At 39.5% G+C, this 13,833-nt stretch overlaps 1 protein-coding gene across 3 annotated transcripts in view; it reads right to left on the bottom strand.

The window, feature by feature from the left end:
• Positions 1-13,833, bottom strand: part of LOC122815407 (bile acid-CoA:amino acid N-acyltransferase-like) — an 817,246-nt gene that overhangs the window by 90,220 nt on the left and 713,193 nt on the right. For all 3 annotated transcript variants that reach the window (XM_044087875.1, XM_044087874.1, XM_044087873.1), the window contains one exon: positions 1,270-1,411. In XM_044087875.1, coding sequence (XP_043943810.1) covers positions 1,270-1,411 — 142 coding nt within the window. The remainder of the gene's footprint in view (positions 1-1,269; positions 1,412-13,833) is intronic.

The following is a 13,833-nucleotide window of genomic DNA, read 5'->3' on the forward strand; positions in this document are numbered from 1 at the left end:
TCCCTTCTCTCGAACAGGCTTCCCATCCATGTGAAGTAGTGTTCCACCTTAACCCAATTCAATTGTAAATTTGTCAGCTAGATGGAGAACGGAAGTTCACCCCTGGTTTTGCAACTGTCTCTCATATACACAGACAGCTTGTAAAAGGTTCATCTCCCAGGCCCCTGCTTGAACATGCTTCATCTCCCAAGGTATTGTTTTCATTACCAAGTGTACCAGAACTTGTTAGAGATCCGGGATGCATAGCTACACTTGAAAGGTCCCAGTGGTCATTTGCCTAGAACATATGCATGAAAGTATAGAGATTTTCAATTTCTATAAAATAAATATTGCTGCAACAACCTATGAGAAATTGCATGCCAACAAATGGTGTGCTAACAAAACAAATGAAAATACACAATTCCACCTCTATTGGTATGATTAGTAGTATGCCATAGCTGAATCTTTCCCTAGAAAGTAACTAGAAAGCATTTCATAGTACATACATTAGCTATCCTGATTGTTGCTAATGCCTTTGAGTAACTCTGTAGTACTATGCAGTTCTGCTTAAAGCTGACAACATCTATGTTTTCCTGTGAATGTGCATGCCTTTTAATGATACCTACATTACTGAATATTTGGTGTATCACTGTTATAGCTGTACTTAATCTACTATTGACATAATATGGTTGTTCTCAATGCCTAACTTATAATATTTGTTCTTATATATTTTAGTGTTTTTGACTGCCTCTGTGTTTTTAGGTCTCCTCTGCAAAAAGGACTTCATTTTCATGCCTAGCAAAACTACCTACTTAATGAGTAGATTGATTATTTCAACTGTATTACTGATGCCCAGGTGAAAAACAATTGGATACATTTGTAAATCATGTGTCACATATTCATGTTTGCATATAGCCGCCTTCATTGTTTGTTTGTTTCTTTCTTTCGGCTTTTCCCGGTTAGGGGTCACCACAGCGGAATTCCAGTCCGCTAATGATTGGTAGTTTAGTTTTACGTATCGAGTTACCAGCCCTGACGCACAACCTTCAACGAAGGTACGCCCATTCATGCATGTCTCCACGCAGAAGGTGCTCTAGCTGAGAATCGAACTGGACAGCGTCTTACTGTGAGGCGACAACGCTACCGCAGCACCACCACCGCGGGTTCATATAGCCACCTTCATAAGGACTATAAAAGCAATTCCTTCTGCATACAATCCTTGAGTGTAGCTGAAGCTCATAACCACCAGACACAACTGACTCAACAATGGCTTCAGTATTCTAAACTTACCTTTATCTTCAATGCCAGGTATTGGAGAAAAGGACACTGGTGTCACAGGGGCAAAAGGTGGTTCTATCAGGTGGCCAGTTTTAGGATATGTGACTCTGGTAAGCAGATGAGAGTTTCCAGCCAACTTCATTTTTCTTTCAATCTGTAATATAAGTGGCACAAATCGAGAAATTAGTGATAAGAATATAGCCAGCATAAGCTGTAAATTAGTCTGGACGACATCACCTCAAACAGCCTGGTGTGTACACATTGCAGGGTAGTGTTATGAACTAAAACATCCACTCATACTCCACAGTTAATAATACTCATTAACATTTTAATAAAAACAATACAATTTCTGGTTGTTAATTACCACAGATTTCAAAACATCCATTTAAGTGTTTCACAGCCATTATATAGTCATTAAAATACTATATCAGTATATTTAATACTCAAAATAAAACTTTAGTCATACTTCATAAACATTATAGCATAACACAATATGTCTGTTAAATCACTTTCTACTTTTTGCATGCAAATGAAATTGTCATACATATGTTCACCCATAACTGAGAACAAGTTTTGTAGATGTAGTTTTACTAATGTTAACTTTTCCTATGCATTCCAATATACACAATACCACTTTTTTAGTCTTTGCTGTTCTTTCAGCATATTACTTAACCTGATTCATTTAATATTTTTATCCCTGACTTGGAAGCATTTTTGCCTTTAATTTAATTTTTTTCCTGTTATATTTCTTTAAGAGGAGTTGAATTCATAAATTCCAATGCCTTGGATCAACTTATCCACACCCACACCAGGAGCAGCAATATCCTAGACCTGGTCATTACGAACATGGGCAACCGGTGTTCCACACCAAAGGTCAAGTCCTCGTTGGTCAGATCCGATCACAAGCAAATCACCTTGGATCTCCACATCCCAGCCCCACCCCCCATTAGGGAAAACACCATAAAAAAATTCTCCAAAGCCAACTTCACGCTTCTTAAGACAGAAGTGACAAATTTCACGACACCCATGCTGATGGACAATAGAGATACGACTGCTGAATCCTATACAATTGCACTTTATAAGCACTTACACGAGTGCAGGGATCATGCAATCCCTAACAGAACCAAGATGCTATCCTCCAAAAAAAGGAAGCCAATCTGGTTGTCCCCTGCTATAAACAAACTCTACAACAGAAGAAAGAAACTGTTGCAAAAAAGAGTAAAATCCCATGATTGGAGGAACTCCGTGGTCAGCCTCAGTGAGAAGCTGAGATCCCTCATAAAATCCTCCAAAGCTAGTTATGAAGACTAAATTGCCACGGATTCTAAAGACAGCCACAGAGCATTCTATAGCTATGTCAAGAATCTCAATGGCAACACTCAGATCTGCTCTGAGTTACAGCACAATGGCACTAAATATACAGAACCAACTAATATTGCCAACATCCTGGCAGATAGGTTCAGTGCTAACTTTACCCCTCTCTCATCCCCTAAAGGGCTCATCTCTATACCGGAAGAATGCAAAGATCCTGCAATCACGGCTGCACAGGTAAAAAACACACTCTCCAAAGCCAAGAACACAGCATCCATGGGACCTGACAAAATCACAGGCTGTGTAATACATGAACAACAGAACAAACTGGCACCCCACCTAAGTACCATGTTCAATCATAGCCTCACCTCAGGCTTTGTGCCCACTGAATGGGGCACAGCAATGGTTATCCCACTCCACAAAGAGGGAGCCACCATGGACCCTGGGCACTACCGCCCCATTAGCCTGACGAACCTGGTTTGCAAGGCTATGAAGCCTATCATCATGGAACTTATAAACAATGACATTGGTAATCTCCAAATTTTGGACCCTACCCAGTTCGGGTTTGTAAAAGGCAGATCATGTCTCCTAAACCTGATAGACTTCTTTGAAGCGGTCACCAAAGCTGTAGATGAGGGCAAGGTGGTACACACAGCCTATCTAGATCTCGCCAAGGTTTTCAACACCATCCCCCACTCTGGAATTATAGACAAACACACTAAACTAGGTATAAATCCCTATGTCACAAGATGGGTTGCCAACTGGCTCACTGACTGAACCAACACTGTGAAAGTAGCAGACTCTAAATCCAACTTCAGACCAGTGACAAGTGGAGTACCACAGGGTTCAGTCCTAGGTCCTCTCCTGTTTGGTATCTACTTCTCTGAAGTACAGGCTAACACAGAAGGTCTTTGGCTAACAAAGTTCGCAGATGACTGCAAACTAAGAGCCATAATCAAATCTCTTAACGATGTGGATATCCTACAAAAGGGCCTCACTGAGACAGATGCCTGGTGTCAAAGCCATGGCTTCAAGCTCAATGCCAAAAAGTGCATTGTCATCCCTTTTGGTAAAAACTCTGTACCCATGAACTACCACATAGGTGGTAGTCTACTTAACACCCACAGTGTGATAAGAGACCTTGGGACACAGGTGGACAGTAGTCTCTCCTTTGATAATCACATCGCCGCAGTAGTCAAGAAACCCTTCTACATGGCACACCTCATCACAAAAGTTTCTCATCCAGGAAAAAAGAGGTTATTGTTCCCCTCTACTTATCACTCATTAGACTCATTATAGAGTGCAATGCCCCTTTTGGTATGTAACTCACAAGACATCTACAACAACTGGAAAGGCCACAGAAATACCTCACAAAGAGGATTACCAGCCTCAAACAGATGCACTACGCAGACCGTCTAAAAAAACTCCAGCTTTACTCTGTTGCATATCGCCTACTCAGAGGCAATCTCTGCCTAACAAACAAAGCTATGTCAAACCCAGAGCTGTTGGACATGCTCCACATAAAGAAATCCCAATCCCTCCGAGCTACACGCTCTAGGGACCTAAACCTTGTCACCACAATAAACAAAACATGCTGGAGGGATAGATTCCTGTCCCAGAGACTTCCCATACTCTGGAACAAACTACCTATCTATATCAAACAAACCTCCTCATTAGCACTCTTCAAGAAAAATCTTGATGATTGGATGGGAGATAGGAAATTCACCCCAGGGATCATTTCTGTAGCTCTGCTTGACAGGGGCACAGGAAAATAATTTTCTTGGGTGGCAAAAGCCAGGGTACCATTTGGCTAGGCTTATATAGGTCCTAGGGCCAATAGCCTAGTACCTACCTATGAACCTATGAAGACAACAAACATGAAGTGAGCATCATCCCATAAGAGATCTGTGAAAATGTTACTGTTTTTGTACATTATAGCCCCTTTTGATCCATTTTTGAAGAAGTTTCATACCAGTAGCCATATGTTAATTTTTATTAGTGTCTGAAAGGAGTTGGTTAATCTGAATCTCAGACTGTGAAATCCTAACGAAATGAGACAGAGGGCTGTAACATGGCAACACTGACCCCCGAAGAGGTTCGCCCCGTAGCGAAACATTTCTGAAGTGATATGATAGGAAGGCTGGCTATACTGACTGCTTGGTTAGCAAGGTCCTAGAAGACACAGCTGCCATTAAAGAGATCACTTCCACAAATAAGCAACTGAAGAATTTTTTATTTTTTATTTATTTATTTACATTTGATTACCGGGAAAGTCTGACTGGTAGAAGCCCATTTTCAGTGGAGGCCTGGGAAGCTCAAAATTATTACAAAATATTTTGAGAACAATAATTATACAATCTTCAAAAATAAAACAAAATATCTGCAGTTTAAATAATTATAACAAATTAAACATAATATAAAAACATTGGTTAAGAAACGATACAATTTATATGACAATCATTAATATTTAGATACATTTTAGATAGTTTGTAGAGAAACTAAAGGTAAGTTAATCCAATACAAATAGGAATTGCAATATGAAGTGGGGGAAAAACAGGATTATGGTATATAAGAATGTCCCAACATATTCGGGTTTATATCAGTCCGTTGAAACGGCTGAATATCGAAAACCAGATGTTCGAACTGTAAAGTTTGAACACTGGTAATCGCGAAGCCGCTGCCCACTGAATTCTTTCCCAGGGAAAGAATTCAGTGGGCTGTTTATGTGGCTTTGTGAGTATCAGGACTATGGTGGGAATTTACGGGTCGGGTTCAGGTAAGTGTGCGATCGTGTGGATGTTAGGGTTAGGGCTCATGTTAGGTGAGTTAGGGTTAGGGCGCGGGTGAGGTGGGTTTGCAGTAGTGAAAGACTTTAGGGTTAGGGCAGGATAAGTGTGTTAGGGTTAGGGAGCGGGTCTGGTAAGTGTGCGATAGTGACGGACCTTAGGGTTAGGGTTTGGGTTAAGGTAAGTGGATAGGTAGTAGTGTATGTACAGTTTAGTGCAAGGTTAGATGTAGGATTTTGAGTGTATGTGTGTGGATTGATATTGTTTTGGTGTGTTTGTGTTGCGTATGTGTTTCTTGGAACAACAATTTTTTTCCCCTGGGAAAAAAGTCACTGTTTTAAGACTTCGATGTTTTTGCAGTTCGTGGTTTGAAGTTCGAACATATGGTGTTCGAACTTCAGATGTTTCAATGAACTGATATAGACCCAAATATTCTTCCTTAAAGAATGCAGTCATTACACAAGCCAACTAGTTTTAGGAACATGCCTTATGGTTATGAAAAATTAACGGAGAACTGCACATTTTGAGAAACAACTGAAGATCCTGAGAATTAGCAAAGATAGAATAATCTTAAATCAGTAAGTCTCCAAGAGGGTCTGAAAAAAGGATCTCTTGTATTTGTAGGAAGAGCTCTTCCCTAAGGCTCTAAGTTCATTCCTATATTAGGACACCACTGATGAGAGACCACACAGATCCTTAAGGGTACAAATTCATATGTGCCTCCATGTCACTGATTATCTTTAAACTTATAAACTGGGCTGATAATATCCTACGGACTGCTAAGGAGAGTCTCTCATTCTTTCTGTAAGATTAACAGTGTTGACTATGCCAGGACTTTGCTCTATAAACTATGCATAAAAGAAGGGAATTTTCATGGACTAAACACTGCCTTCAAATATCCTGTGGATATGTCCCTTAAATACCATAGGCAGAATTTTGTCCATCTGCTGAGACTGTCCTATCATTTCTAAAGGAAAAAGTTATTAGAAAAAAGAAAACATTGAAACCTGTACAGCACCTGAGGAAAAAAAAAAGCTGTGAATCCAGCAAGATACTCTTTCACAAAGAAAGAAGTATACAGGATCTAGCAAGTACTCAGTCATCCCGACCCCATCTAACCCAAGGATCTCACAGGATCAGATCTATGTCAGTTCTGCCGACAAAGTTCTAGTGAGTTCATGTGAGCCCTGAAAAAAGAAAGAGGAAAGTTACAGCCATGAAACTGCTTGGAGAAGGAATTCAACTCAACAATAAATTAACACCATTAGCAAAACTTGACCTATGGAATGAAATAGAGGTCTCCAACAAAGTACCGCTGCCCCCACCTTACTACTAACTCCTTCTGCCTGTACCAACAGCCTACTACAGGATTATATGGGCTGTATTCCAACTTCAGTGTCAGCATCTTCTAAAAGGATAGAAATATTTTAAGAGAATCTTGAGAGAATGAAAGTTACGGAGAATCATAAAGGTGGTGAGGGACAATCACAGCCAACATACTGAGAGCTTAATCCAGCTTCACCCACAGAGCATATTGGAAGGAAAGATTTCCGGGTCTATATTAAAAGACCGAAGAGGTGTTTCAGTGAACACCTATTGTTCGACACGTAATGAGCGAATGCACAAAAGCACGAACACTCAAAACAGAGGTTTCTTTCCCTGGGAAAGAAACTGCTAGCACAAACACACACTTTAAAACATAACAACATGGGGGGGGGCTGTGCCCCCACACCCCCCAACTAAATATATCAACTCCAAGATCGCACTACAGTGAGGAAAGGGGCGAACACACGGGGATGGTCAAGTGATTTCTTTCCCAGGGAAAGAAATTGCTGTTTTGAGCATTCGCGCTTTAGTGCATTCACTCATTACGTGTCGACCAAGAGGTGTTCGCTGAAACACCTGTTCGGTCTTTTAATATAGACCCAGATTTCCATAGTGCTTTAGTGGTTAGATAGTCTGTACAGTCAGCCTTGTCTTTTTATGGAGTCATTGGCCCTTTACATCTTTTGTCATCAGTTGTTGCTTAGTCATCAGATGACCATTGTTCTTTTGGGTTTCACTGCTCATTGATTTAATATATTCATGAAACTGTATTTCTGCAATATAAGAGGATTTAATTCCCCCAGGAAAAGAGATGTTTTGAGGTGATGGTTTAAAAAAAAAACATCAGTGCAGATTTGCATGCAGAAATAAGTACATTGGATTATTGTGAAGGTTTAAAGAGGGTTTAAGTTTGTTTAATATGAGCTGCTCACATTAAACAGGAGCAGACATTTTGGTGAGGTGAGTGTCAGGTTGTAAGATACAGGAGCAGCAAGAAGTGGGTCATGACAGAGCAATATGACTTGCCTACATAAACCCTGAGGGGGCTATCATGACAAGTAACATCTATGGATATAATACAGATAATCCACAGCTATTTACTTAACTTTTTCACTTCCACACTGGGGAGAAAACAGCTGGACTCCCCTGTGATTATTACAGGGAATTTGAGCCGCCTATTAGATTTAGTATGAGACAGGAAGAATCCAGCTGCAAAGACATCAAAGGGTTCTTTTAGAACTTAAAGGATGTCAGGATATAAGTAATTTATTGAATACATTTCATCCACAAGTAAAATGTTTCAGTTGCAATACCAGGGGTAGGGGGGCAGTGTAGCATCAGCTGTTTAGATTACTGGCTGGGTTCCAAAAGCATTTTACAAGGTAATCAATAAATAGAATTAATCCAGATTATATCAACTAACCATAATGCTGTTTTATACATGCCAGCTCACTAACCTAAACACAGCATGGCCTGTTATTTGGACCCACTCATGTTTAGTTACCCACTCTGTGGGTGGCAAAGAGATTACATCACAGGAATTTAAAATGGGCAATGCAATGGATAGCTTGCCTATTAAAGTTTAAGAATTTGCACAGGAGGTTTAAATCCCAGTATCTGTCTAGGCTGGAGGATCTTTCAGATGCAATGTAAGTTGACAGAATCCTTTACTGCATGTATAGCTTGTAATTTTAGATACAGGGAGAAGCTGGGAATGTACATACAGATACATAATAATAATAATAATAATAATAATAATAATAATAATAATAATAATAATAATAATACTCATTTCTTAATCAGGTAGGTCCACTAGACACACAGTTCCCTTTCCGGGGTGACCCAGTTAAGTGACTTGCTCAATGTTACACTGCAGGCAAATGAGGGATGTAGGAAATGAAACCTGTACCACAGGAACTGCAGCTCACATCCTTAACTCTCTGTACCAACCATATGTGCTATGTTTTGCTTAAGAAAAATCTTGTACAATTGCATTTGGAAAAGCAGTATTCTATATGTGGGCATAGAGGAAATAAGCCAGGGAAAGTATTCAACTTTGTGGCTAGGCAGAGAAAAACTGCCTGTGTGACCTTTGCAATTATGTGCATTGCTTTGAGAGGACATTAACTAAACCACTAAATATAAATAACACATTTGCAAATGTGTCCAGTGCAGTAACTTTCATGTAATACTTCAAGAAAGCTTTTGATGTCCTAGTATGTGAGTTTCTGTGGCAAGAAATGGAGTCCTTTATTTTATTTTACTTTTTACTTTATCAATTTTGTGTTGTCTATATGTAGTCCCTCCACTTTGTGTAGTCTGTGGATAGTTCAGTTCCTCCACTGCTTACCAGTACATTGCTAATCAATCTGTTTATATTTATTTAGTGGTAATATTCAGGGCTGCATCTCTCCCTTGTTTTTCTTCAGAGTTGAACACGAAAAGGATTATGAATTCCCCTGGGTTAAGGCTGTAAGCTATTGTAAAGAAAACTGGAGCTTTTCTCCCTTTTCCAACTCTGCCCATTCAAACTTTTCCAAGTGATCTAACTGACCATTTACATACCCCTCAATGTGGCAAATGCAGGGTTTGAAGCTTGCGGGGGATCCAGCCGTGATTTTTCTGTTAGACTTCAAGGAAGCCATGCTTTATAGACGGGTTGGTCAATGTTCAATATTGACACTAATACCCTATTTTTACAGACATCTGCACAGTTCCCCCCCCCCCCCAAAAAAAATAAAAGAGATGCCAGCCAAATTCTGGATTCACTTAAGGGATTTTTTTTAATTCTAAAAGTTTTAAACATAAGGACCTTCCAACCTCAGTTAGGCTTCAGGCAGCTCACTTAGCATTTAATTTTTTCCTGGGCAATAGGATTCCACATCAAGTCCCCGCTCTTGCACTTGACATACTGAAGTGAAGTGGTAGCTAACCACAAAGTATGAAGAACAATTTCCTTTATCCTATCAAAACATACCTGGAGCCGTTCCCAGTTGAAAATAAATATCTATCCCATAATGGCAGTTATGAAGAAGTGTGAAGGATTCCAGGGATGGAGAATCTTAGTAAGTTCAGATGTAATGTTTTCATTTAATTGTCTCTGTGACAGATGGGGTTCAACCACAAAGATTAATCAAAGAACTTCAGAATAAGCTATGCAATAATGCACTCTCAGTATAAGGCCTATCAGACTGCCCCATTGTTTTCACTGCAAAAAGAAGTTAAAAGTGAGTCAGATAAGGTGCCATACAATGGCCCTCCAAATGTTTCTCAGTTTCATTTTTATGTTGAAGCTACAGAAGGCAAGTTGTAAAATACAAGCACACAAGCACACACAGACAGACAGACACACACACACACACACACACACACACACACACACACACACACACACACACACACACACACACACACACACACACACACACACACACACACACACACACACACACACACACACACACACACACACACACACACACACACACCGATCTATTGATCTATCTACAGGAAGACATGCATTCAGTTGATTTATCTCAGAAAAATTACACTGACCATTAGAATTATGCAGCAGTGTATGTAAGAGTGCATGGAGAATTTTGTATTTGTGTTTTCTCAAGATCACCTGGCAATGCGGTAATGAAATTTGTCCTTTTCCTCACTTTTGATTAGCCTCAGAATTAGTATGTGTTGTGCTCTCTTTCTCTGTCTATACATATAGACATTGAATATACAGTGTCCTGACAGCCTACCGATCGATGTCCAAATGCCGAACACACTCAGAATGGCAAGTTCTTCTCATGCTCTGGGGATTACCCAAGAGTAGACTAAACTAATGACAAGTGTTTTTGCAGGCTGTCAAGCTCCCCAGCATCCCCTGCTAATTATATATACCAACTCTAAGATTGCCCAATATCTTGGGAAAGGAAATATTGTCCTACACAGGGAATGTCGAACTTCCACACCTGTTGACACCTCACCAGTGTCAACCATCCAAAAATAGAGACCAGCCCTCATAGGCCACAGGATAAAATTATATTTATTAAGGTTAACCTTAATAAATATAATTTTATCCTGTGGCCTATGAGTGCTGGTCTCTATTTTCGGATGGTTTACTCTTGTTTTGGACCGCGCACCAACAGTCCTACGTGCGTGCCTTGAGGTGTTGGACCTCACCAGTGTCAACCATTTGACATTGACTAATTGCATGTCGGGACAATGTACATTCCATGCAGTGTCCATAATGGCAATAGTCGATTCTGCGTTACATCAAGTTCTTAAAATTGACACAGTAATGTCAGATCATAAAACGTCAACACCTTCTGTACATGATCTGAGGTTACTCCTTGGAATATGCATTTATACAGTGTTTTTGCGAGGAGGGAGTGGCAAGACTGCCTGCACCCCCACACCTCCTGCTAATTATATATATTAAATCTGAATTTGGACAGTCCCTACGTAAGGGTCATATTCCCCTTCCTTGAGGATTATCCTGTATTGCACAATTGCTGACAATGTATATTGTCAGCCAAAGTAACCAAAAGTGGATCAACAATGCAGAGGTCAATCTTAGCCATTATCAACCAATCTCATGGAAACTAAAAATATATATATATATATATCACTATATGTATGTGTGTCTGCATAAGTTATATGTGCACAGAGAGGAATAGAAACAGAGAGTGGGAGTAACATAACAAAGTGGTAAGACTGGGTGATTGTCCAAAAGATAATAGACAGGGACATTTTCCAGCATTTTTGGGTATGCTTGAGTATTGGGGAAGAAACATATGTTATATGGGCAAATGCATTTGAGCTAAGACATATAGACTGGTCACTTTAAGCTAGGATGCCTGGACTTCATTACCCTGTATCATTCTAAGGCCAGGGAAAAACTTATATAGTAGAAGTCATTTTAGGTTAAATCCAGGGGAGTCCAAACTACTTTTGTTAGAGGAGATGCAGACGGAGGCCACACCAGTCAATTCCAAGATGGGTTCATGTTTGAGGTTGGTGATAACCAGTGGAAGTCCTGGTTATGAAAAATTGGATGTAAATTGACTTGAGAGATTGTGGTAAAAGACTATTTGGATTTCTCAAGTGAAAGCTCTAGTCATTATTTGTTCCAACCATGAGCACTCTGGTAATAAGAGATTTTGTGTTACTTGGTTTATGCATTCTTGAGAACTTTTGTTAACTGACAAGAGACTTTACATTTTGAAAATTAATTCATCATTGGATACATTTTCAAGACTATCAGTCATGGAAAGTAATGTATGAAACTGAACTGAGTACCACTACTAACTCAGCTAAAGGACTGAACTGTGTATTATATGTAAAATATATTGTTCCATTTATTTTAACCTTTTTTATTTTCATTCTGCACTAAACTCAAATGGTTTTCTGTTGTATCAGTAAACACTTTTCTGTGAGAAAATAGTTGTGCTCATTGCCTGAAAATTTTACAACATACACACACACACTTAAGCAAGAAACCCTAACAGGTGACCTGTGTCTAGGATACAAGCCATCCTCGACCCATTACTGATGGAATTACTGCACATCAGTAAGTCAAATGGCATCAGAAATACTCAGTCTAGGGATCTAAACCTCTTCTACAATATGCTGCAGAGAAACTGATAGTGGAAGAAATGTCCTATCCAGGTGAAAAAGACAACCAGGAAGTAAAGGGACTTTCATAACAACGAGAGCTGTTGTCTGAATCAGACATAGAATAAATGTGCAACCAAACAGACATTAATTGTGGGTAAATGTACTTCAGCCATTCAAAGATCTTTGTCACTATTTTATCCTGTCTTATGTTTACTGCATATGTTGAGTTTTCATATACTCTCCATGTTTGCATGTATTTTCTCAGGGTCTAGGTTATATATTCATTCATTCAAAATGTCAAATACCATATGTTCGAGACCATATGGTCAATATTTGCATGCTCAAATATATAATAAAAAAAAAAAAGAAAGAAAAACATACGTTAACGGTGTGAGCAGGGGGGCAAGCCCCCCTGCACCCCCACGTAGGGGGCTGCGCACCCAACAACCCCCTAACTTAAATATACCAACTCCGAGACCGCACTTCAATTTAGAAAAGGGAAATTCTCCCATTCTGCACCGTACTGCACCATTAAAGTCAATCTTCGAACACTTGAAATGTCAATCATATGGTCTCAACCATATGACGTTCGACATTTCAAGCGTTCATTTATTTGACATAGACCCTTTTCCCAGGTACTCTGATTTCATTTTACTTCCTAAACACATGTTGGTCGGCTGCTGTAATGTGTCCATATGCATAAATCCATGCTCTTGAGATCTGATTCTTGACTGAAAGGGTTCTGAAGACCAGTTTACTTAAATGAAATACACATTGGAATGAAAACTATATGCAGCTATGCTACTCCCTGTACTATTTATTTTAGCTTAAACTTCATCATGCATGCCTTGCTTGAAAATATAGTATAAATCAATTCTACAAAAATTAGTTGTAATACACAGATGTGCAGTATTTTGTGAAACAAGTCATCTAGGTTCATAGGTATAAATTATGTTAATGACCACTGGGACCCTTAAATGTCTAGCCATGCAACCGAAATGTGACCCACAAATTTGATTTATAGGGGTAATTTGCTGACTGCCTCTGTCCATCAGAGACATAGGAACCAGACCAGGAGTGAATTTCCTATTACCCATCCATTGGTCCAAGTTACATTTAAATAGGGATAGGGAGCAATTCTGCTTCAAATGGATGGGGAGCCTATTCCAGAGAATGGGGATTCTCTGAGAAACATATCTGACTTTCCAACATGTCCTATTTATGTTGCAAGCAAATGTTTTAATCTAGTAGTTCTGATACTGATGGATGGATGGAGTTCTGATGTTGTTTGTTTTGCAGATGTGCAAAAGATTCATCAAAACAGAGTCCAGGGATGCCTTGTATGCCAGGCAAAGATTGCCTCTCAGAAATCTGTATGACAGTGAGTTAAGAGGCAGGGCTTTGAGGTGATCAGCATAGGATAACATGTTTACCCCCTGTATTCTTTTTGTAAGGAATGTTTGTGGACATTCCAGTTGCTGCATGTGTATAGGTTCATAGGTTCATAGGTAGGTACTAGGCTATTGGCCCTAGGGCCTAT

Source organism: Protopterus annectens, chromosome 11.part0 (genome assembly GCF_019279795.1).
Source record: "Protopterus annectens isolate FY-2018-M chromosome 11.part0, PAN1.0, whole genome shotgun sequence".
Taxonomy (NCBI): Eukaryota; Metazoa; Chordata; order Ceratodontiformes; family Protopteridae; genus Protopterus; species Protopterus annectens.